The sequence below is a fragment of the Lepidochelys kempii genome, chromosome 3 (assembly GCF_965140265.1).
Source record: "Lepidochelys kempii isolate rLepKem1 chromosome 3, rLepKem1.hap2, whole genome shotgun sequence".
NCBI lineage: Eukaryota > Metazoa > Chordata > Testudines > Cheloniidae > Lepidochelys > Lepidochelys kempii.
Genome location: NC_133258.1, coordinates 161,421,366 through 161,448,397, shown reverse-complemented (window position 1 = coordinate 161,448,397; position 27,032 = coordinate 161,421,366). Strand labels below are relative to the sequence as shown.

The 27,032-nt window shown below is 38.8% G+C and overlaps 1 protein-coding gene across 3 annotated transcripts in view; it reads right to left on the bottom strand.

Annotated features, from left to right (window-relative positions):
- The window catches only part of RAB3GAP2 (RAB3 GTPase activating non-catalytic protein subunit 2), a 72,013-nt gene that overhangs the window by 38,054 nt on the left and 6,927 nt on the right, over window positions 1-27,032 (bottom strand). For 2 of the 3 annotated variants that reach the window (XM_073338849.1, XM_073338851.1), the window contains exons 2-8: window positions 13,071-13,138; window positions 8,261-8,393; window positions 6,726-6,807; window positions 3,170-3,217; window positions 2,952-3,027; window positions 2,701-2,802; window positions 1,396-1,495 (exon numbers count right to left, since the gene is read on the bottom strand). In XM_073338849.1, the coding sequence (XP_073194950.1) occupies window positions 1,396-1,495; window positions 2,701-2,802; window positions 2,952-3,027; window positions 3,170-3,217; window positions 6,726-6,807; window positions 8,261-8,393; window positions 13,071-13,138 (609 nt within the window). The remainder of the gene's footprint in view (window positions 1-1,395; window positions 1,496-2,700; window positions 2,803-2,951; window positions 3,028-3,169; window positions 3,218-6,725; window positions 6,808-8,260; window positions 8,394-13,070; window positions 13,139-27,032) is intronic. The other variant, XM_073338850.1, reaches the window with a different exon arrangement.

Sequence of the window (27,032 nt, the reverse complement as noted above, 5' to 3'; positions counted from 1 at the left end):
TCTCCCTGCACAGTGTCAGCCTTAACCTAACAGCGCTGTTGGCCCCACAATTCCTGATGCTCCCATGCTGGCAGCTCCATTAGGGTTCCTCTCTATTCCTGGCCTAACAATGTGCCCATTCCGTGTCACTGGTTCCTGGCAGAGATTGAGAACAGGCAACAGAGAGTTGGAGCACAGCAAGAGGCAAAATCAGGACTCAGTGCAAGCTTTTGATTAAGCCCATCTCCCAGAAGTGAGAAACCCTCCCTTCACCCAGCACACCATTACTTGATGGTTCTCCTTAACCCCAGGAAACTGACCAGTTCCCAAGGTGCAGCACACTTGGATTAGCCAGCATCCCAAGGATATAAGAAAAGAAATCAAGGTAAGCAGCAGGGCAGGTTGTCAAAAAGATTGAAAAAGAGTACGCATTTTTCCTTCACAGAAAGAGCTAAAACAGCCCTCAGGATTTTTCATATCTTAGCCCTGATCTACACTGGGGGGGGGGGGGAAATCGATCTAAGTTACGCAAGTTCAGCTACATGCATAACATAGCTGAAGTCGATGTACTTAGATCGACTTACCGTGGTGTCTCCACCACGGAGTCGACTGCTGCTGCTCCCCCGTCAACTCTGCTTGTGCCTCTTGAGGTGCTGGAGTATAGGCGGGCGAGCGCTCGGGGGTCGATTTATCGCATCTAGACTAGACTCGATAAATCGATCCCCGCTGGATCGATCGCTGCCCGCCGATCCGGCGGGTAGCGAAGACATACCCTTAAAAGTGTAAGGATATCAACCATTAAAATATGAAGAGCATCTGCCCACAGCAGAATCACTGTTATGACAGCAGTACTTTTCAAAACCTTTCATAAAAAGAAACACACTCAACTAAAACAAAAATCACTAAGTGATCACTGTGCTGACCCCTCTAGACATTGATAAGGTGCATCTAAGATGGCTGCGTACTAGCAAGTCAAATCTTCTCCAGTCAACATCCTCAAGCAAGCTGTGTTCTGAGGAAGTGCATTTCTCAAAAATATTTTCCTTCACATAACTATAAGCTGTATAAAACTGACAAACCATATTGGCTTCAACTCCAGTCTGATATAATTAACATGAATTTTAAATGATTTTGTATTAACATACAATGTAACAAACAGACTTCTGTAAGTACAGGCAGTCCTCGGACTTATGACACAATCGGTTCCTGAAAATTGTGTCACAAGTCGAAACATCGTAACTCAGAACCGCAATCCACTCCATTGCAGGACTGAGCGCCGTAAATTCAAAACCAATTGTCGTAAGTCGAATCAGGGTGTCAATTCAGAAACGTCGTAAGTCGGTCGTAAAGTCGAGGACTGCCTGTACAAGTACTACTGTAGGTCACAGCAATAGACAGCTTCTATCAGAGACGTACCTCTTGCTACCTGATTACGACAAGCACGAAGGGACTGAAAGAGGCTGAAACCATCAATTGTCACAACTGCTGCTGGATACAGGATACTCAGTTCTTCATTCTTTATTAAAAACAATGAGGTAAAGGAGACAATCACTTTCACCATCATTATGTCAACTTAGCACTTCTCCTCTCTGAAGGAAAGCTTTGTAAATAATACAAGGTAACAAGTGTTTTGTCTGAACAGTTCATTTCTAACAGACTCTGCACAATGGAATATCATGCAGCAACAAAGAAAAGTTTAAAGAACCATCCGACATATCAGCATACAATTAACAATTATTCAAATACAAACGCAGTTCTGTATTTACAGTCTACATTTTGTCTGCTTTCACTGAACTTCATGCCCCTCATCTATTTATATTTTAAGGGTTTAAGCAGAGAACATACAAGTTGTTGCAACTCGTAAAGGTTGCCTTGGTATGGGTCTATCTAGAGTGCAAATATCAAAGGATTTATGACCCAAATCCTATATCTATAGTAGGGTCTAAATTGGCACCTGGGTCCATTTTATATACCCAAATGTCCATCTGCAAGATTTAGATGTCTTGTTAAAACCTCCATATGTCAAAATTGGGCCCACATCATGCTAAACTATCATAGAAGAACACTTGTATAAAGATAAACTTTGTAATACTTCCTAGTTTTTTTCATGTTGCAGAATGGTCGGCTTTTCCACAAAGTTGAACAAAGTTCTACAAAGATCCCTGTACAGGAAACGGCATAATAGAATGCAGATTCCTACGACTACCTTCAAAATAGTCAACTTTTTTCTTTGGAGGTATTTTTTTTTTTTTTTCCCCCACTTTTCAGCTGTCTCCAGAGTAATCTTACTGAGAGATAAAAGAACATTAAGTCATCTGCTAGAGCACCATGCAATTCTTGGAACCTGCCAAGCTGCATATTCCCCTTGAAAATCCACAAGCATACTACTACTATATTTTGCACACATAAAAGGAAAACACAGGCAACAAATGAAGCCCTCTTTTACATAAGTGATACAGTAATTCAATGTCTCTCTCAGCTTTGGGACTAAACATACGCCTCAAAAAATAAGTGGAAAGAAATACTGCTTTCCTGTCTATGTCTTTATGACTTAGCTGGTTTGAGGATTCTTCTACAATGACATATCCCTAATCTCTTGCTCAGGTCAATCTTCCACCTGTCAAAAACTATTAAATACACACTAGTGGATTCACGTAGGAAAGAAACATGCCACATACTGAAACAATACTATTTTACTTTTGAAATAGCCTGCTACACCACCTGTTCAGTGACTCCAGGATGTCTTGGAACCTCATAGGTTCTGCATTTAAGCTGCAGGACAGGATCTTCATTTAAGAGCTGTGCAAGAAGTAGGACTCCAGTCTAAGAAAGAAAGAATAACTAACATGAATATTTATTCACTAATTCACCTTTGCTTACGAAAGGCTTGCAGTATGCTCTACAGAAATAAAAGTTTACAAGTTACAGCAATACATCATTACTTTGCAACTGAACTTTGAAAGAAGACTCACCTCTGTGTAGAAACGGACGTAGCCAGAGGTAAAACCTACCACGATGCAGGTCCAGTCAGGACGGCCTGTGGAGCTCCTGTCCCATAAAAAAACAAAACAAATTAAGGGGAAAAAACTAATTTTGCTCTCAAATATACACAAATTCCATTGACTTTAAAAGGATTAGCATGCATTTATCTGAAGGCAGAAGCTTGAATTGCTAAAAAGTCTATTCTTACCTCTTTTGGCTTGCCAGTGGAATGCACAATGCACTACTTACACATTCACTGGAAACAGAAAATAAAAATATGAAGCATTCATGCCAACCAGTTTAAAATTACATACCACAATAGTTCTATACGACCCATCAGATCTTGCCAGTCTTATTAATATATTTTAATAACTTAAATATATTTTTAAAAATGTATTAAGACTCAAAAATGATTACATAAGGAGGTAAAATATTATGCAAAATACTAATACAACCATATTTGTAAAATTATACACAATTCATATTGTGAGTTAAAAGAGAGTTGCTGGGCCTTTTTATAAATCATGTACACTGTAATTTCTATTCAAAGATCCTGAAGAAAAAAATCCTAATTTCTGTTTTTTTTTCAAAATTATGTATTATTTATGCTGTGTAGCAGTCCACAGGTAAGATTAACATACTATTGGTGCAGACAGAACAATAATGCATGTAAAAAACATATTAGAAATATAGACCACCACAGGGACAGAAACAGAAACTGTTTTAGAAGTTTGAAAATGAGTTCTATTTTATGCTAGACAAGAGTCATAGTAAAAAAAAAAGGCAATAGGGTTGAAATTTGAAAGGAAAAAAGAGGCTATAAACTAATGCAGTAAATGCTTTCTGTACATCACTACTAAAAGGCAAAGACTAACAAGTCACTTTGCAGTCAAGGTAACAATGATGTACACTGCAGAAAAGGCAGACCAATCCATTAAGTGCAGAATGCAGGAAATCCATCTATGATTGCTCAAATAAGCTTGAACAACAAATAAGAAATCTGACGCTGTTTACTGAAAATTGAAGGCAAGGACATGCTATCTTTAGTTTTCAACTGACCACTAAAAATAGGTTAAGGATCATAAAGATTTTAGAGACAAATGAAAGCTAGGATCTGAACTGTCACAGTGGAGGAAGTTGCACAGAACTGTTTTAATATAGTTTTCATAGTAAGCAATCAACTAATCTGGATTTAGGATCCAGAAATTACATGATTATATCTAAAATGATTGTGAGTGCTATGACAAGGGTTCCGAATAAGAATAAATGGATTTTTGAGAAAAGCAGATAGAGGATATACAAAACAGGTTTTGAAAAGTAATTTGACTATCGGACAAAAAGATGCAGAATAAAATAGCAAGCTGCTGTGCTCATATACCACATTTCCCATTTTAAAGAACAAATGAAATGCTCTATAAAGAATAATAAGTAATAAGTAAAAAAAATGTTCAAGAGAAATATACAATTATAAAAACACATAGGATCTCTGCTGCTAAAGTTGATAGGGATTAAATGAAAAGTAAATATGGGAGAACCTTGCTAATTTTCACCTTGATCATTATAGGCCTGATCCATCTGACAAAGAGTCATTGGGTTTCACCTCGCTCCTTAGCGAAGATTTAACAGTACAGTGCTCTAGAGAGGCAAAGGCTTCACTTTGTTTGCAAAATTATTAGGGTACTTTTAGTAATATACTAAGTAGAATCAAATTATTAAAACTAAACTACAGTTGTCCAAAACAAAATAAGAAAGTACACTCTGATGCAGAACTCTGTTTTCATTATGTTTGTTCATTTAGTAATTTGCAAAAATTCCTTAGGCTGCAATGGGTCTCCCCAACCAGTGTAATTAGAAAGCATTTACTGTATAAGAATAATGAGCACCACAAACAGAAGAGCGTTTTCCAAGATATGCACACACAATTTGGGCGGGAGAAAGCAGACAACAGTCAAGGTTTCCTTGAGACTAACAGAAATCAGAGATGGCAAGAAACACACACTTTGGTTACTCATTTTCCAATATATGGACACAGATTTTATTTCCACCATTAAATAAAGCTTTAAATTTATTATGGAAACATTTAATACAAGTGAAAAGGTTCTATGAAACAGATAGCGTATCAGCCCTAGGTGACATTTCCAATGACATTCAAAGTGTAAATTCCATCTGAAACAAGTTTCTGCAGGCATAATACGTCAGCTCTATTCCCACAAGAACAGAAAGTGATTAAGGCTAGCAATTAAAAAAAGCTGAAGATATTCTAAATACAAGTTTGACACCAGTTTAAATGAATTAAATTTTATAAGATTAAGGAATTGAGTGAAACCACATATGTAAAAGCAAAGCTTAGAGAACAGAGAGGATTGCCAGTTGAGGAAAATATTGGGGAGGGGGGGTGAGGGGTGGGAAATCAGTCTTTAAGCACTATGTGTAGCTACAATAAGAGGGTTAGGTTACACTGCTATAGAATTTGGAGTCTCTCCTATTTGAAACACCTGCAAACCCTTAACTGGAGCAGTAAAGTTAGTGATCACACCTCATCTAAAGAAATACCTCCCTCAAGGGACTCTAACATACTGAAAGGGATTCTACTAATGTAAAAAGGAATAGCCTCTGTGAAACAGGCCATGTTATTTGAATAGTGGAAGGAAACAAAGAAAAGCCAGATGCATATTGTGATATTTATCAAAGATAATTCAGCTCAGATGCATGGTAGTAGCGAGTTTTTAAACAAGGTTCGTGCTTCCTACCCAAAATTTCACATGGTTTGATAAATCAACATCTCCAGCTCCCTGTTTAACCATCATACTGCACATACTGTTACTGTGACACACAGTTGCAGGTGTTGGAAAGAGCACTGAGAGGGAAAGAGCAACTCAAGAAGGTAAACCTAAGATGGTCTACTGAAATACCTGAACGATGTGATGAAAGGGGGCAACTGAAATATTTCTTGGCAGCAGAAGAGAAAGCATTAAGAAATTCTGTATTCTCTCTGGCTACTTTGGTTAGGATGACTAATTGAAATCAAAGCCAAGATATAATTGGAAGTCAAATCCAAAAGCTAGGCTTGAAGTAAAATTTTCAAAACACAAAGTAACTTAGGAGCCCAAATCTCATTTTCAAAAGTAGCTTAGGCACTCAGGCCACTTACCATGAACCTTCAAGATCAGAAGTAGGAGGACAACAAATGCAACATGTCCACAGCATCTTGGGGGAAGAAGGGCTTTACATCATATGAGTGATGCTCTATGCCTGTGACTTGAAGTGTTTAAGTATTGGTGTGATGGTATGAAAATGGGGAGGGGATCCTTACAGACTACTTCTGTCTGCAGCCCCAGCACATCAGAATAAAAATGTTTCTCCCACACCCCGAAGAAAAATTCAATTCTACTCAGTAGATGTTCAGTTTTATTTTCTTGCTAGATTAAGGAATTACAACAGTTTTGTGACAGTCCAGATCTTTGAACAAATATTTTTATTATAATTATATGTACACCCAGTAATTTGCATATAATCACACCCTGGAATCTCACTCCCAAAAACAAGAAGTGGCTTTTGCATTTGGGCACTATTTTTAGCCACGTAACTTACTCCAGCCCAGAATTCTTAAAGTTGGAATGTATAAACAACCAATGGTGATTAAAATCATTTAGTCAGTTTCCTCTCTCCAAACTATTTGTAAAATACATTTAAGATAAAAAGAGCAAAGAACTAATTAGTAATAGTGACATTTTAATCAGATAAACTAAGAATTCAATACCTACCCTTCTTCAACATTCAGAGAGCCACTCCAACCAACAGCATATTGCATTTCCTCCTTCCCCTTGTCGCTGTATTTCCATTTTGCTGACATTAAAAAAGGCATTGTCCATAAAGAATAGGATGTTAAAAGGTAATTTGCAAAAACAACATAGTTCCATTCCTAATATTCCTCAATATAAAACGTTTACGTCAGTAACCAGTTTTAAAAAAAACCTCTTACCATAGGAAGGGAGTATGTTCTACTGATCTGAGGAGGGGACTGGGAAACACAACTTATGGATTCTTTTCTCACTTCTACCACTTAGTGAGACCTTTTGCACATCATGTCACCCCTCTTCATGCTCCTCAGTTGACTAATTTATATTTTCTTAAATGAAAACATCAACCTATTTTATTGGAGCCATAAGGCTCACTTCAAACAGTGAACTCGTCAGATGAAAAGTGCAATGAAAGTACAAAACACTATTACCTGGTATGGTTATCCACAATGAAATGAAAACCCTAGAGTTTGAGTTAACACAGAGGAAAGTGGGCAAATCTAACTAGTTCTAAAGATTTGATTTTCATAATTCCTTTAGTCACTTCATAGTAACACTGGAAATCACAACAGACTTAATTGTTTCTACAAATAGAAACATTTTCCAAACAGAGTTAGCCAAGAGTAAAAATCACAGCACTAGATACAATACAGTACATCATGTGCTATCTATATGCCACCTAAAAACTGACAAATTAGAACAAATGCCACCCAATGGTTCAGAGGCAGCAGCTATCTATCCACCAGGTGAGCCAAAGGATAACTTCCTTATGCATGAACCAGTAGGAGCTCTGTTAAACTTCAATTAGCTGGAAGGTGTTCTTACAGGCATCGTGCATTTCTGTCCTTCCATTAACTATGTGAAACTAGTAGCTAATCAATTTTTGACATGCATGATTTTGCGGGGAACAACAAATATGGGCTGATGACTTTAAGAAAATGCAATCATTCCAATTTTCAGAAATCTCAGTTTCTGCAGCATTTAGTTACAAGTTATTATCCCACCATACTGGCAATGACACATTCTGCTGCACGGATATAGTTTTTAAGTCAAAGTAAAAAGCTTGTAAAAACACCACCAAGAGTTCAGGTCAGTTTAGCTAAAGCCTTTTCTCTGGGAAAAATTAAACAAAAGAAAAACACAAAAATTAACACTAAACATAAACATAAAATTAATACAGCCCAGAGATTTTGTCCAGAAAGCATAATTAATTGTAACATCTGCAAGCAAAACTACAGGAGATAAGATAGTTATGGTGTATATATTATCAAATTATGCCTGTTAAAATGACTCAGACCTACAAAAAACAAAGGACCTGAGAGAAGGCTGAAACTTCAGATTTGCCATATCTGCTTGTGCCTAGTTAATACATCACATGTATTACATAAAATAGTCCACCATACTAAAATCCCTGAAAATAGGGATTTATGATAAGAACTGCAATTGTTCACTAATTTAAGTACTGGGCCATAAGTAAAAAATGTGCATTACATACTTACGCACTAAAAAAACAGCTTTCTGCTCACGAGCTATTACCATCAGATCATTTGCTGGTGATAAGGATAACACACAGTCTTGAAGCCAGTAACTTGTCTGTGTCTTGCAAGCAGATTCTTCTTCTTCTTCTTCTTCCTGTATGCACAGTTTTAGTTAGTGTAGGCAATGATTTTCAAAGGTGTTTGTTGGTTTGTTTGTTTTTAAAACCACACATATGCCTTGCTTGCTCTCTCTCAAAACTAATCTAGTACTCAATGCCCAGACACCAGTTTAACTATGGTATAAACTTGCAGAACAGCACAAGTCAGGTTTATCTACTTTACAATAATTCTTTTAGCATATTAACAAAATAGCACATAAAGGAGAATTAGTTGGCTATTTGGATTCTCAAAGCCATGTCTCTCACCAAAGACAATTAAGGACCCTAACAGACATGGAATGAGAGTTAAAGTACTATCATGGACTAGAAACCGGGAGGGAGGGAGGGAGGGAGTGGGAGGGGAAGAGGGAGAGGGAGAGGGAGAGTGAGAGAGGATAAAGTAGTCAGTTTTCAACATGAAAGGAGTTGCCCCAAGGTAACGCCACTGTTTGGAAAATATATTTACTTACAAAGAACTAAATTCAGGTTATTGCACTCAACAATCCTGCTCTCCCTGTGCCTTTACAGATTATGGGGCTTCAGAAACCAAACTCAAATGTGAGAAACACCAAAAAGTGTCCCACACATGTACCCAAAAATGTTATCGTTGAAGAACAGCTCCCAAATCACAACCCTGCAAAAAGTAGGAAACGTAGTTACACGGTACTGCTTCACACAGCAATGGCAGTAAGAACTGGGAATTAGGCCTAGTCAAAAAAAATTTCCATCCAACCTGTTTTTAACAGAAAACTAGGTTTTCAACTAAAAGTTTTCCATAAAAAGTGTGTGTTTTCAGAGGAAAATTTTGTTTTGTTTTGTTTTATTGAAAAATCAAATGCCCGCAAAACAAATGTCTTTGGTTTCTGGACAACATTTTTCAGTTTTCAAATTTCTGGTGCAAATCAAAATTTTCTGTGAAAAATTGAGATTAAAATTGTTTTGTTTTTATCAAAGTTATCGGGGGTGGGGGAGGGGGATTTTAGCTGTGCCCACACTCCCAATACAGTTTTAAAATGTTGACACCATGAAAAATAAAGAAAACAAGAATGGTATAGAGAAAGGGGAGCACACAGCAGCGCTGCCATGGGAAGAGAGAATGGGGGAATAGAAAGAGCCTGTTGCATCAGGGGAGAATGATGGCATACACAGAATCCCTAGCATGAGAGAGGGGAGGGGAGGGGTTGCAGGGAGCCCCTGAAACAGGTGGTGATGGGAGGATGGAATACAAAGAGTTGGGTGGGGGCAAACAAAGGAATACATGGAGCCTTGGGTATGTGCATTGAGCTTGACCTGCAGAAGAAATTAAGCGTACGATCCTCCAGTTACAATGCTATCACTGATTACTATGAATTCCTTCTGCATCCTGCCTCACAGAAGCAGGACAGTTCAAATATATACTCTGCTCCGCCCAGTCTCTACCTAAAACTGAGTTTTTGACCTAGGACTCCCGTGTAGACAAATATGCTGTTCTACCAACTTAAGCTTAAAATCAGTTACTGTTTCTACATAATATTTTTGGAACTGCTGGGAAGGAAGTGGTTTAGAAGAACAAAGAGATGGAGTGCAAATAGCAATATACAGATATGCAAAAAGCTACATACAAACTGCTCACCTGCCAAAAAATCAGTGTTAACAAGAGTGCGCACACTGTACCAGTACTCATTCGTATACTTTTGAGCAGTTGAAACATATGTTTTGAATGCATCGAGTTTTACATTTGTTTGAAAAGGTTCCCCCGCACCTCAAGTTAGCCAGCCCAGTCAAATTAAGACCAGTCTAGAATGAGATCTCCTACTTTTCCCCAATTTTTGTAATATTAGTCTTTAGATGTTAAGACTTGTTCAATTTCTTTTAATCACACACACACACTGTATTTACATCTACCTAGGATGTTCAGATCTCCCGTAATACATTTGTGTTTTTATTAATTTCTAATGTAACCAGCGGAAAACAGAATTATTTCAAAATTTTCAGAAAAAAACCCCAGATATCCTCAAATACAGACTCACGTGACCAGAAGATAGGTACTTTTGTTAAATGATTTAAATGACAACAAGAATGGAGATAATTTACAAAATCTCTGTATTGTATAAATGGCAAATAGGAATATAAGAAAAGTAATTTAATTCTACAGCCGTGAGTGCCATGCAACTTTTCACGCTAAATCCCTATGATTTCAACTTCAGTAGGAGTTTTTTGTCTCTCTTTATTCTTTGCCAGTCCAGCAGATGGTAGACTGCAGTAACTTACACATCCTATTGATGGCTAGCCTCTGCACCTAGCCAGTTGTAAAATGTCAATTATCTGACGCTTCCATGTATCAATGTCATTGCATATGTCCCCATATACTGTAATGGTGCTAGTAAATTCCTCTACAGTTTAGGGAGTAACAGTGGACAGGCTGACAAATATGAATGACTTCACTTCCTCTGTATACTTATACAAAATATGTACCTATCCATCAATTACCTGTTTGATCTGTATTGTATATGCACACCTGCAAGCCCTCTAACACTTATCTATACCAAGGAAGAATGTGGAACAAAAGGAATTGAAGATGAGAAAGAGGTTTCTCCCTTTGCTGCCCATCATCAACCTGATTATCCTTGTCCTTGATGAGACAAGAGAAACAGATTCATTGCTCCAGTAAGAAAGCAATTTCTAGAACTATAGAATAAGGCTCTGATCTTGCAACTTACATTGCAGACACATGCAGGGGTCCAGCTACAAAGAGTCATCAATTTCAATAAGAAGCCACCTGCAGTTAGTTGCAGAATTAGGGCCCAGTCTATCTATCCAGGTATTCTACTTTACACCCCCCACTATTAGACTGACTAAATAGTAGCAAGTTGCAGCCATTTTTCAAGCCCTTGCAAGACGGCCACAAAGCTTTTTAATACACCCAAGAAAGAACTTTGACTAATTCTTCCTCTTAGAACAAAGCACAGTTTGAATAACAAGGAAAGTTTATCATGTGTAAAATAAACCCTTTGTACAGAAAGCCAAAGATAATTAGTGTGGTTAAGGCTATTTTTAATCCCAAAGAACTTTTCAAATTCAAGCCCTGGACAACAAAAGAAGAGAATTCTAGTTTTAGGGTTGGAGGTTGTTTCCTGTTTTCCCTCCCTCCCTCTTTAGAAACACACACACACCCACCCACCCTTTGGAAAGTGTTTTTTTTAATCTTTCCCTCTTTTGCCCCTAGATAGTGCTGCTCCCTGGCAGCAGCTGCATGACACAGGGGTTTCTTTCACTGCAAATAAAAACCCACAGCACTGAGTCTCAGAGCCCAGGTCAACTGACTCATACTCGTGGGGTTTGTGCTGTGGGGTGAAAAACAGCAGTATAGACATTCGTGCTTGGGCTGGAGCCCAGGCTTTGAAACCCAGTGGGTGGGGAGGGTCAGCTGACCCAGGCTCTGAGACTCGGTGCTGTGGTTTTATTTTGCAGTGTAGATATATCCAAATATGAGATACTACCTGGAGGTTGGGGCCCAATAGCTACAGGTGTGATCTGCAACAGCTGAAGAGACAATCTGATACCTGATTACACCCTCACACCCCCTGCTTTATGAGGAAAATCAAGACTCTGGCAAAGCTGGTGAGCCAATAGGAAGTTATGGGGGCAGAGGGATGAGGCCCACAGAAGGAGAGTTAATGTTGGAGTAAGCAGCCCCCCATTTATCATGGAGGGCTAGGTAGGATTTGAGTGGAAGCTACCAGCAGAGCAATGAGGCCATGAGGGCAAGTTGGTGAGTGGAGAGAGGAAGAACATTTCAAGGAGGACACCAGGGAGGAAGAGAATGGTAATGTACCCCATCAAGTCATCTCTGACCAGCTCTGCTCCTTTCCTCTCCCACTGCCCTCTGTTCATTTCCCCTTCCTAGGTTTCACGGGCATTTCATTGCCTACTCAGCAACATCCATCCCCTCCCAGCTCCAGAGTTCTTCTAGGAGCTGACCTACCCTGAAGTCTTTTTTCTGCTATGCTTCCCTCTAGATAACCCTCCGTAATAACTAAACTAGCTGATGAAGCTGCAGCCCCCAGGTGTGGATGCCTCCCATGCAGGAGTGAACCAAAAGTGGCAAATTATCTTCCATAAACCAACTATCAAACAAACCAAACAAAAGATACTCTCGTTGACTTACCTTACTCCTCTCGTTCCAGTGGAGTACCAGAGTTGACTGGAGAGCACTCTGCGGTTGATTTAGCTGGTCTTCACTAGACCTGCTAAATTGACACCCACTGCATCAATCGCAGAAGCGTCGATCTCTGGTAAGTGTAGACATGGCCCTAGTATCTCACCCTCTAAAATGGATTGTTCGTCTGTTCTCTCAAGGGAGGCAGAGAAAGGTTAACCTGGAACTTTCAGTCTACATACAGGTCTAGGGCAAAGAGACATCTGCAATTTTCCCCCAGAGCAGTGCAACAGAAGTACTTGTGGGCACACGAGAGCCAAATACCTAAGGGTGCATGTCACTATCACAGTGAGTAATGTATAATTAACTTAAAAACTCAGTTAAAGAAAATTATGGACAAATAGCGCCATTTACAGTGTCATTAGTCAAGTGCTATCTTGGCCACATGAAAACTACTCAACAAATTAAACCAACAGAAAAGATTCTTTGAGAGAAGACAAATCTTAGTGATAAAAGTGAATACATATAGACTTACAGGTTCTTGTGTTTCTGCTTCATCCCAGGCTCCCCAGCCATCATCTTCCCAGTTTGGTGATTTATCTACTTTAAACAAAAAGATAAAAAAATCATGAAACTACAGCATCGAGAAGGAAATAATTAATTATGAAGGACATTTTCCCCCTATGCATCACAGTTTATATCAGACCTATAGCTGCTTGGTACAGCTAAGAATAAAGGCAATCAACACATGCATCCTGAAACATAAGATACAGCATGCTGTATTTTTCATGAAAGAGATATTTATACTTATTTTTAACACTTCATAAGCATAATTTCTAAATACAAGATAAAGATGTGGTCTAGGCACAGGATTGGGAGCAGAGAACATCAGAATCTAAATCCCAGTTCAGACTCACTCCACCTATAATTCTGAGCAAGTAAATCAATCCCTCAATGGGGCCTCTTGGTGCTATGGCAATAAAAATAATAGACAAAGCAACTTCATTTTTTCTCAGCTTCCACATGTGCCATATGAGGAGCAACACCAACGTATTGTGAAGAGTAATCTGCTAATTTCTGTAAAACAACCTGAAACTGACAAAAATTACAAGTGGTAATATCTTTTATTGGACCAACTTCTGTTGGTGGAAAGGACAAGTTGTCAAACTACATAGAGTTCTTCCTCAGGTCTGGAGAAGGTAACCAGAGTGTCCCAGCTAAATATAAGGTGGGATAGATTGTGAAACGTAAAGAGCTCAGGCATGCTGTAGGAGACTACTTAGAATGAAGGGGGCAATTAAGGGTAGCAGGCAGTAAGGTGCATTATGAATTTTTGTTATGAGCCATAAAACCAGTGTCTCTGCTAAGTCCATGATTTTTAGGGTCCAGAAGAATTATGAATTTAAGTTCACAGGCTTCCTTAGAGGATGAGGACTGAGATCAAATATGGACAGAGAGCTTTGTGAAAAGTGTGTTTTTCTTTTATAATTTTTCTGTCTGAGTTCATTTCAGAGCATAGTGATTGTCTGTTTTCATTCACATAGTTGTTATTGGGGCATTTGGTGAACTGGACAAGGTACATCACATGTTGGGATAGGTATGTGTAGGACTCATGGATCTTGAAAGGTGTGTTGTGGAGAATACAGATCGTCATACAGTAGAGATATGTCTAGGTTTTGTATTTGTTATTCTGGTGCTGCTTTGGTGTCCTGGTCCATGGGGAGCTTGCTTCCAATTATGAGCTTGGCAAGACTGGGGAGCTTTTTAGAAGGCCAGAAGAGGGGGTTCAGGAAAGATTTATTTCAGGTTTGGTCCCCACCAAGTATGGGTTGTAATTGTTTGATGATACCCCCGTACGGGCTCCAGGGTGGGGTGATATGTGACCAATAGGCATGTGAGGTCAGTGGGAGGGTTTTTCCTCCTCATATCCTGGGACCAACACTGCAGAAAACAATGGATATCATCGCATTTTGCCGTTTAAAATGGAGACTTCACAACATGAAGAAGGAACCCAGACTAAACAGCAACATCCACTGCCTACGCAGATGGAAGAAACAAACACCATCCCCAGAGGATTCACCATCTATAACCCTCTGACCACTCATACAACTCCAAATGTGCTGAAGGACCTGCAGAAGCTCCGCAGAAGGACCTCAGAAAAACTGAGAAACCATCTCTCCTGAACCTTACATACTCCAGAAGAGATCACCTCAAAACAAGAAATCACCACGTTTCCACACACTGGAAGAAAAAAAAAACTCAGGAAATCTGGAGATCATGCAGGAAACTCGAAACAACTATAAAAAACCTGATGACAGCAATCCAACACAAAAACAAAAAGTGAAACCAACTACAACAACTCCACAACCAACAGACCACCACCTCCTGGAGAAACTACAACACCAGGACCCATCACATGGACACACCAACATCATCAATTTCTAAAGACTGTTCCTAATCTGAACTGACATATCTACTCTGCAAGGGATTGAACTTCTGCCCTACCACTGAACATACTAAGAGAGAGTATACGTGAGTATATATATTCTCCATACATGTGGAGAACTAGAAGAATTCTTCCTTTAATCAGCCTCAAGGAATTCTTTCACAACTACCATATCCCTACCAACAGTCGTCAAAAAGAGTCAACCTGCATCCCCAGAGTCACAAGCGACCGTTGGGCAGATCGAAAACGCATTGGGCAGATCCCACGACAAAATTCTTTGGTCAGAAATGGAAAGAACATGCTTGCAACAAAACAGAATGGTGTGGCATCAACTTGTATTCGTGGAGGGACAGACAAGGACAAGCCAGACAAAGGTGATTATGGTATTTTCTGTCTTACTATCTAGCCCTTTCCCAATGATTCCTAATATTTTGTTAGGGTTTTTTTGTTGTTTTTTTTTTTTTGACTGCCCCTGCACATTGAGCGGATGTAGTGATTGTTTGGCAGGCTTCCTGCTTCTGATGTACTTAAAATATTTTTTGCTGTTAGTTTTTTAGTCTTTGACCAGTTGCTCTTCAAATTCTTTTTTGGCCAGCCTAATTATATTTTTATACTTGAATTGTCAGAGTTTATGCGCCTTTCTATTTTCCTCCGTAGGATTTAACTTACAATTTTTATAGGATGCTTTTTGCCTCTAACCGCTTCTTTTACTCTGTTTAGCCATGGTGGCACTTTTTTGATCCTCTAAGTTTTTTAATTTGGGGGTATACATTTAATTTGAGCCTCTATTATGCTGTTTTTAAGTATTTTCCATGCAACTTTCAGAAATTTCACTTTTGTGACTGTACCTTTTAATTTCCCTTTAACTAGCTCTCTCATTTTTGCATAGTTCCCCTTTCTGAAGTTAAATGCTACCTTGGTGGGCTTCTTTGGTGTGTCCCCTGTCACCCCCCAAGGATGTTAAATTTAATTATATTATGGTTGATGTTACCCAGGTGCTTTAACTATATTCACCTCTTGCACCAGATCTTGATTTAGTCCTATGTGGAACTCAGGAATTGCCTCTCCCACTGTGGTTCCCAGGACTAGCTGCTCCAAGAAGCAGCCATTTATGGTGTCAAGAAACTTTATTTCTTCATCCCATCCTGAGGTGACATGTACCCAGTCAATATAGGGCTAGTTGAAATCCCTTATCAATTATTATTAGAAAATTTTCTATTTTTCTCTCTAATCTCCTGGTGCATTTCACAGTCACCATCACCATCCTGGTCAGTATATCCCTATTGCTATATTCTTATTATTCAAGCATGGGAATTCTATACATAGAGACTCTATGGTACAGTTTGATTCACTTAAGATTTTTTTTTACTGTATTTGACTATGCTTTCTTTCACATATAGTGCCATTCCCCCACCAGTATGACCTACTGTGTCATTCATATATATTTTGTACCCTGGTAGAAAAAGGAAGATTAGAGAGGAGGATGAGGAAAGTTAATTTCTTGGTGTTAGTTTGGAGGAGGGGGGTTATAAAGGATGATTGGTAGCTTAAAGAAATTCAGAAAACAAACTGCCACCTACAGTTTTAGGGTTTTCTCATGGGAAAGTGTTTGGCAGGAGGCCATGTAGTAGTTAGAGCAGGGACCTGGAAGTTATGGCTCCTGAATTCAATCACAGACTCAGTTACTGACTCAGTGTGACCTTGTAAAGTCACTTGCTCTACCTCAGTTTACCCATCTGGAAAATGGGGACATTAATACTTCTATCTCAGTGTGTTATAAGAGTTAATTAGTATTTATAAAGTTCTTTGTGACCCTGGACTGTATTGAAGTGTCAGTGAAATGCAAAAATTATTAGAAATAAAACCCATCCTTTCAGATTAACACATATGCAAACAAAAATTAGGGGCAATCTCTCATGTGACTGGTAAAGGAGGAATAAGACTACTTTCACCTTTAGATCACTAGTTCAAATATTGACAAGGTAAGCAGTAATCAGAAGTAATTACCAAAAGCTGTCCACTGACCTAGGTGAGACCATGTCAATACAATTCTTAGTACACAGACATGCATATCACAAGGATCATCCTCAAATCAGTACCCACTGCTAATAATCTCAGCAAAGCAACTGAACTACTCACTCTCCCTAAGAGTTCTTCAGATCAGGAAAGAAGAATATTGCAAGAGAGCAGTAAACTACATTGATGCTGTCTGTGCTGCTTCTGTTCTGGGGATAAAAAGATTTTCTTTCTCCAGGATCTTTTATCATTACCTTTCATTAACAAAAAGGCCATGTCTATACTGGCCCTAACACAAAGTTTAAAGACTATGCCAAAACAGAGTTTAAATTTGGCTGTAGTCAAACAACGCTCTGAAACAGTTTGACTAGCCAGATTGGAATGGGCAATGTTCTGCATCCAGTTGCTGTAGCTCTGTTTGGCCCCTTTCACACTGGCCTGTCAACCAAACCAGGTTAGAACCCACTATGGCAACAGCAAAATGAAAAGCATGCTTGCTTATGCACAGTTTTTCAATTCTGGTATTAGGCTACAAATATTTTTAAAAGACAAAACTTGCCAACAGCTTTGCTGAAAAGGCATTTTACCAGGTTAGACCAGAACAAGCGTAAACTACAAAGCACACCCACACATGAACCACCTTTATTAGAATTCAAAAGGTCTCTACCATCTATAAAAGAAAGTGACTCAGCCAGCTTTAGTGAATCAGCACAATTCTGATTTTTCAGGCACTCTTTCATAAGTGACAGTTTTCCAACGGTCAGTTTCTCATCTTGGTTTGTAATCAAGTTTGAGAATTTTCCAGTATATGGATAAATTAAATTAATAAGAAAGAAGGAGTAAAATGTTTTCCATCTGACACTGTGACCACCATTTTGCCACAGGAAGAAAAGAGATTTAGGAAGGAAAAAACACTAACACATGAGATTTTAATTTTTAATTGTTGGAGAGAGCTAAACAAAATGCAATTTATATTTGCATTTCATCAACTTAAAATTTTTAAGTTTTTTAAAAAACCCATTAAAATGCCACTGTACAGTCCTGGTGCTCTCTGGAGCAGGGATCCACACCTCTAACACACTGCAGAAAAGTCACCTTGTTGGGGCCAATGTGTTCCCTGCAGAATAGCCCCCAGAATCTTTATGTGGGAACTGAGCCGCTTTTGCATTAGTATGCAGAAGTGATCTACTGGGTGACCTATTATGGTACCTCCGGCTAATTTGTCAAGGCAGGGCCATGGGGTCCCTCATCTGTGACTAGGGATTAAGGAATATGCTACTACAGTTGCAAAGACTGCCTGCCCTCAAACGTTAATGATTTGCTCAGGGCTTGAAAAAAAAAGGAGAGGTTACTCACCTTGCAGAGTAACTGGAGTTCTTAAAGATGTGTCCATAAGGGTGCTTCACTTCAGGTGCACACATGCCCCTGAGCCCTACACATCCTCATGTCCCACACCAATACATAGGGCCACACGAACATACCAGCCTCAGTTCCTTCTCTAACACAAAGTCTCACAAAGGAATCTCCGAAGCAGAGGGGAAGGAGGGTGGGTCGTGGAGCACCCACAGGGACACATATCTTGAACAACTCCAGTAACTGCACAAGGTGAGTAATCTCTCCTTCATGTGGTGTCCCTAAGGATGCTCCATTTTAGGTGACTCCCAAGCAGTATCCCACAGCAAATAGGGAACTTTGGAACAGAGTCTAATACTAAATAAAGAACTGCACTGCGGAGGGCGCAGGCTGAACAGACAGCTACCAAAAATCTCAAATCAAAGGCAGAGGGGGAGCATATACACCTGAAGGGGAGCACCCATAGAGATATAACTCAAAGAAGACCCCACGCACCTGCGACTGTTATCATCATGTAACAGTTTCACAAACAAGTGTGGGATGGGGAAAACAATGCCAACAAATACTGCAGAATCTAAGCTTTAAATTTCTATTCCTTTTTATTGCAAAAACAAAACCTTGTATTGGTTCACATTCATGAAGTCTTCCCACACATGCATGCAGACCACTCTAGTGCTTTTGCTACTCACAGCTTTCCCAGCTGCTGCAGAGTGAAAGCTAACCAGTCTTGTCAGTTTTCACTGCTGCTGTACAAAACCCTGGCCTCATCTACAATGTCAATTTTAGGGAAGTCACACATTTCTGCAGTACCCATGTAGCTTTATCAGAGCTAGCAATGGTGGAAACAAGGGTGTAAACTAGCTGCCAGCACTTTTAGTACCGTATCCCTCAGACCTACAGTATTATGAACGAAGTACATGGCAACCCTGGAACCAGATCAGTTCCACTCTTTTGCTGCTGCAGCTGCTTCAGAAAGCTGAGTTTACCTGTTCAATGCCACTGTTTCCTCATCTTTCAGATCTGCTTCTGGCTAATAGATGTCCGGCAAAAGCTTCTCCCTCCCCCCGCCATTAATTTAACTGAGTGGCAGCAAGACAGACAATTTTTTCATCAAAATTAGTGTGTAGTCTGCTGCAGAACCAGTAAAAATAGCATTTCCTTCTGCTAGTCAGCAGCAACATGAACCATTTCATTTTCTAATTCAAAAGCATTAGATTTGTCACCACTACAATCTTCTACCCCTATTTTAAAGGTGTTTATAACTTGACAGGGAATATTTACTTTGGGATGCAATTTAGAATATAAGGATTCACCTTAAACATATATTTTAGAAGAACATTTGAAGAACCAATTACTACCTTGATAATTTTAGGTTTCAGAGTAGCAGCCATGTTAGTCTGTATTCGCAAAAAGAAAAGGAGTACTTGTGGCACCTTAGAGACTAACCAATTTATTTGAGCATAAACTTTCGTGAGCTACAGCTCGCTTCATCGAATTACCTTGATAATATTTTAGTGCAATGACGACATAATTTCTATGAGGTTAATACCTACTATCATGTTGATGGAGTTAGTTATATTTCAGAATGTGAACTATTTACTTAATATAAAATCAAACATAAGATCTACAGGAATAATTCCCATATTGGATAAATATGGTGTCTATTTGTATTTTATAAAGTTCAGAAAGAAAAGGAGAGAAAAATACTAACAACAGATCTACTTTGTAGTAGACAAAAGAAATTTCCCATTAATCTAATCTTGCATTTTCTTTCAATTCCTGCCCACACTTGGCACTTTTTCTAGGACTCTGTGTTATTTCTCAGTCCTTACTGGGATTAAGAGTATTTTCCAAACAATATGAGCTGAAAGTTTAACACACACTTGATTTACACTTTCCTCCAAATCTATTAATAAAGATGCTAAAGAAAACCAGGCCTTACACGAATCCCTGTAGTATCTTAACTCCATACACTGTGGTTTGTCATTACCCTTTCAGCCTGTTTTCAATCCATGTGACGATGTTCATATCCAAGTAAGAATCTGAGGTACTGTATCAAAGTTTTATTGAACTCAACCTCTATTATCTCTATGGCATTCCCTTTGTCCACAAATTACATAATTCAATTCCCACCACCCAAAAATACAGTTTTTTCTTTAAAATATAATTGCTGTTCAGTATTCATAGGTCATTAGTGTAGCCCTTTATTCTATTTAATGTTAATTATACTCCAGCGGGTTCAGCTCTGGCAGCTACAGTCTCTAGTTCAACAGAGCTATCTCTGTTTGTTCTGGACCCAGAGCCCATAGGAACACATGAAACTTTAGGCAAATAAGTGAAACACACACAATTACAAAAGCATCTATCTTTTAGTAGTTTTATTAAAGTTATCAACAAAGTTATAAATGTCACAGCATATACAATTCCTAAATCTAAGTACTATGTACAAATTAAACCTACAGACATACTGACATCCTCGTAGATGGCGTTAAGAGTCTGTTGGCCCTCTCATAGATTGATCATCAATATGGGAGTGGTCCCTGCTGGAGTTTCCCATAGGAAGATCAATTTTCCTGCTCCAAGCAACCATTTTTAATATTGTGATTCTGTCTATACCTACATTATGCGTAAGTACATGAAAGTGTCAACCCTCTCTTTCTTATTGGTCTGTGTCCCCTAGAAAAACAAGGGACCCCGAATTCTATAGGCTGTGTAGGTTTTCATTAACATTGATGTACCACCTTTATCTTCAAAAAGAAAAGGAGTACTTGTGGAACCTTAGAGACTAAAATTTATTTGAGCATAAGCCTTTGTGAGCTACAGCTCACTTCATCGGATGCATGCAGTTTTTCCACTGCATGCATCTGATGAAGTGGCTTATGCTCACATAAATTTGGTAGTCTCTAAGGTGCCACAAGTACTCCTTTTCTTTTTGCGGATACAGACAAACTCGACTGCTACTCTGACACCTTTATCTTGTGGTTAAGGCACATGTTGGAGACATTATTTGTTGTTACAGCTTTTTATAATTTAAATTTAATTTTCGGAGCTACACTTTCGCACTATTACCAGTTGGTATCTCTTTTTCCAAAATCTTTTGGGTTATTTCTCGGTCACTGACTTACGTCATCATTTCTTGTCTCCAAGGCCTAAAATAGCTAAGCTAAAGTCTTGCAGGCCTCAGCCCACAGTTTCTTACATTTCAGCTTGTCTTACTCATGTCTACTACTTGGTTCCCCTAAATACTGATCAATCTTACACTTTTATAATTCTACAAATCAATTCTAATTAACATACAATTAATATACGGTATATTGATTAATCATAACATCACACAATAAATGGATACTAAGCTAAAATCATTGGCTACATTATCCTCTGGGTTCTAACAGATTCCACACACATTTTAGTAGGGATTGATGCTAGGTCTACGAGATGGCAATTGCAAAAATCATTTTTTCTTTTTTATGGCCAATACGATATTTGCTTTTTTCTATTTTCTGTATAACTCCAGATCTCTATAACTAATGCAACTGAACAGAGTTTACTAGTAGTAAACAAACTTAGGAAAGTTAAACAGAAGAAACTTCTCCAATCTCACTTTAAAGGACACCAACTTCAACAGCCCAAAAAGACAAAACAAAACAGTTAATAGTTTCAGATACATCTTCCTCTGAAACTCTGCTAAATTTTGGAGTTCACAGTCATATACTGTTACTTTAAAAAAAAAAAAAGTTTCACACAGCAGCAGAGGAGAGAAACACCCACATAAAAATGTGGGGGAGGGGAAGTAATCAATTGAACTGGCTAGTTTACTAAGTGGTGTCAAAATGCACACAAAAAAAATCCCTCTCAAATCTCCTCCATTTACTTGTAACACCTAAAATTACCCAAAACAACAACAAAAACAGGAGCAATCAGATGAAGGAGACTTTAAGATAAAATATAGCTAGATGGTTCCAATCTTTGTAGAAAATATTAAAGGGGGAAAAAAATACAAGCGTGTGTATGTATATGTATATACACACACACACACACTTAGCTGCCATTTATTCTGCTGTATATTAATCCTTCAATTCTGCAGTTAATTATGACATTTCTTAACACAGATTATTTTATTACTGTGACCAATATCTGGCTCATTTTATCACATTATATGATAGTTTATAATATACAATTGCACATAAATGAAAAATTTATTGGATTCATACTGTGTTGTATAAAGAAGATAATGATTGCAGCTATTATTTTCTGATCAAGCCAACACATAATCCCACATTACCACTGCTAGTTGTCAGATTAAATAGAGTACAAATAGCTATTCCCAATATACACACACTTGTTAAATGATACACAGCAGTTTTCAAAAACAATTAAATACCACTATGCTCAAGGTCTAGAAATGATTTATGTTTCATTATTAGTGTTAACTTTAGCCTGGGAGCGTCATACTTATAAGCCAACAAACACTGCAGAATATAAACTTTAAATTTCTATCCCTTTTTATTGCAAATAAAACACTGTATTGGTTCACATTCATGAGTTCTTCCCATGCACACATAAAGACCGGTCTAATGCATTTGCTGTTGCTACACACAGGTTTCCCAATCTACAGCATAATGGATGAGGAAAAAATTGGGAAGAGACAAACATGGGAAAAGGCATAGCTACTCCAGTTCTAGTGTGGAAGGGGAAGGAGCCAAGAAATAGCATGATTTCAAATAAAGAGAATTAGAACAGAAGGGTGCAAACAATGGAACAAAAAAAAAAAATGTAAAGAGAGGAAATGGAACAAACAAGTAAAAGAAAGCACCAGACAGGAACCCCATAATTTTAAGTTAGTAAACAGTAGGAGAGTTTCTATTTTTTATAGTACTTTCTTGGCAGACATCCTGGTGTGGTAAGTTTTAGGAAAAAAGGATTGCAAGATGGTGTTGCTGCACAGAATTTGTCTCACACTGCTTCAAAATGTGATTGTCGACCAGGTGTATTCATACCTTAAATGCCATAACAGCGAGTAATTTTGTCTGCTGGTTGACAAGGACTGCGATGAAAGAGAGAATAGGAAAGGGTTTCAGATATATGAAAGAAAGACAAACTTGGGAATTGGAGTAAAGATTTTTGCAAAATGGGCAGCAGCCACCCAGCTCCATGACTCATTTAAGAATATCAATAGCCAGCCTACTAGTTAGCAAGCAAAACATCCAGATGAGTTAAAGAATTTTTCCATTGCAGATGTGCATCTTTTTGGATATCGGGCTACCTGAATATTTACAAGAAAGTGATAGCATTAATCTGTATAGGCCCCAAAATTCACAATAAAGAAGGCTATATTCAATGCAATACATAGCCTCCTATGCCTTGAATAATTTCATACATTTGGGTTGACAACTAAATTATTATTTATTTTGCAACGTACTGTTAAAGAGTCTGGTATTTTTATTTTTTGGGGTTTTTGTTTGCATTTGTATATGTACATATTACATAGTACACCTCTACCCCGATATAACGCGGTCCTCAGGAGCCAAAAAAACTTACCGCGTAATAGGTGAAACTGTGTTATATCAAACTTGCTTTGGCCTCAAGCATTTCCATTATTGATAGTCACTTCTCGCCCCCTGACTGACCCCTCAGAACCCCTGACCCATCCAAACCCCCCTGCTCCCTGTCCCGACTGCCCCGACCCCTATCCACACCCCTGCCCCCTGACAGGCCCTATCCAACACCCCCGTTTCCCGCCCCCTGACCACCCCGCCCCCAGAACCTCCAAACCATCCAACACCCCCTGCTCCCTGTCCCCTGACCGCCCCCCAAGACCCTCTGCCCCTTATCCAACCCCTTGGCCCCGGCCCGGCACCCTTAACATGCCACTCAGAGCAGCGTGTCGGAGCCAGACATGCTGATCCGCCGGAGAGCGCAGACCCGCCCCCCCCAGAGCGCTGCTTTACCACATTATATCTGAATTCGTGTTATATCAAGTCGCGTTATATCGGGGGTAGAGGTGTATATTCCTAGGATCCTGCACAGGTTTCACTTTTCTAAAATGAAAGTAAGCTTGAAAACCTTAACAAATTGTCACTGTCTATTTTAAAATATACTGTACTCTATGTATAAATAAGTGCTAGTAAGTACTGGACTCTGTGGTTAAATAATAGAATCTTAGCTTCCGGATCTCTTATTTCTGTCTTTTTTCTCTTTTTCCTCTGCTGGCAGTTTTCTCAGGCCTCCAGAAAGAATTACACCATTTGGATCATTCCCTTCCTCCTCATGGGACATTTTGCCTTTCTTTTCTTTTGTACATATCTAAAGTGCACATTTGATTGAAGGCCTGGTGTGTCCTGAAGGTTTAGCAACAGAGATCAAACCTTCACTTCACGTGTGGAGTCACTGACTTAAAAGTGCTTAAGTATATGTTTAATTTTAAGAAGAATTTGACTTCAGCACATGCTTGAGCACTTTTCTGAATCTAAGGCGTGGCAAAGAAAGGTCTTTTCTATGCCCCTTTACTCATGCCCTTTTTTAAACATTGCCATTTTGCATAAAAATAACCCTACCAGAGATAAGGGGGAAAAGGGATAATGGAGGAAAGAATGAAAAGCTGTATTTTATAAGCTCCTGGTGGAGCAGTGCCTCCTCTTAATTCACCAGACCATCAACTGTCAGCTTTTTCCCCCACATTCCCCCACACCAAGCAAGTTTTGGAAACAGGAGGAAAGCATTTCCCAGAATCATCTATATCATTTCAATGTTTTCTCTAAATCATAGCCTTAGTCCAAGAGAGAGAGACAAGCAACGACTACAGTATCTATGGGCTCGGATTCAAAATAATTGCTCAAAGAAACCCACAGATTAACCATTCAGTTCATTAGGTAGAAATTTAGAGGTAACGCAGCGTCTTGGAGAAGCAACAGTACGTGGAAAGTCACATTATTTTGTGCTGTCAAATAAAGCTTTTTTTTTTTAAATTAAAAGATAAACCATCTCCCCTTTGCCAAAGATGTAGAAGCCAAGCACAGCTGTTCCAGCATACCTAGTTTATATTCCTACGTGCAATTCACCCCAAAATTATCTATGTAGGCACTTTTATTCATCTACATTTATGCCATCCTAACCTGGCCTGCAGGGTCAACGAATACACATACCAATCCAAGAAACATTAGTTGGACTACCCGCGCATCTTTTGAGTCATATTTCTTCGGTGGATACCACCACCTCAATAGTGCAGTAAGCATTTTTATACATAAATCTGCTAAGATGCAGGTGCCAAACAGAATACCTTGAATACGACGTATAACTTATTACAATTGAAAAACAATGTCAGACTACACTATGCATAAATCTTCAAGACATTAGGCTCTAATCATAATGGACCTGACTTTTCACTGCACAGCATCTTGTGCAGTTATTTATGATTTGCAAAATGAGGATATAACACTATAGCTGAACCACTCGGTGATAAAGACCATAATGTTATAGCTGAACCACTGAGTAACAGCGACCATAATGTAATTAAATGTAGGGGGGAAAATACCAAAAAAAACCCACAACAGTAGCATCTAACTTCCAAAAGCGGGACTACACAAAATGAGGAAGGTAGTTAAATGGAAATTAAATTAATCACAACAGTAAAATGCCTGCAAGATGTACAGCAACTATTTAAAAAACACCATAATAGAGGCTCAAACTAAATGTATACCCCATAAACAGTAAGGGTCAAAAAACTGCCAACATGGCTAAACAGAGTAAAAGAGGTGGTTAGAGTCAAAAAGACATCCTTTAAGAATTGGAAATCAAATCCTACCGCGGAAAATAGAAAGGAGCATAAACTTTGGCAACTCAACGGTAAAAGTATAATTAGGTAGGCCAAAACAAATTTGAAGAACTAGCAAAAGACAAAAAAAAGAACAGCAAAATATTTAAGTACATCAGAAGCAGGAAGCCTGCCAAACAATCAGTGGAACCACAGGACAATCGAGGTCCTGAAGGAGCACTCAAAGGAGACAAGGTCATTGCAGTGAAGCTAAATTAATTCTGTGTATTAGTCGTCACTGCAGAGGCTGTGAGGAAGAGTCCAACACCTGAGCCATTCTTTTTAGGTGACAATTCTGAGGAACTGTCCCAGATTGAGGTGTCAGTAAAGGAGGCTTTGGAACAAACGGATACATTAAACAGTAATAAGTCACCAGGACCAGATGGTATTCACCCAAGAGTTCTGAAGGAACTCAAATATGAAAATGCAGAACTACCAACTGTGGTTTGTAACTGCTTGATTACATCAGGCTCTGTACCAGATGCTGGAGAATAGGTAACAAGACACCAAATTTTAAAAAAGACTCCAGATGTGATCCTGGCAACTGCAGGCCAGTAAGCCTAACTTCAGTACCAGTCAAATTGACTGAAATGATAGCAAAGGGCAGAATTATCAGACTCATAGATGAACATGATATGTTGGGAAAGAGTCAACATGGCTTTTGTAAAGGGAAATCATGCCTCGCCAATCTATTAGAATTCTTTGATGTGATCAACAAACGTGAACAAAGGGAATCCAGTGGATATAGTGTACCTGGACTTTCAGAAAGCCTTTGCTTAAGAGCCTTTGGTAAGGGACCTTGTCAAAGTAAGCAGTCTTGGGATAAGAGGCCAGGTCCTCTCACCAATGAGAAATTGATTAAAAGACAGGAA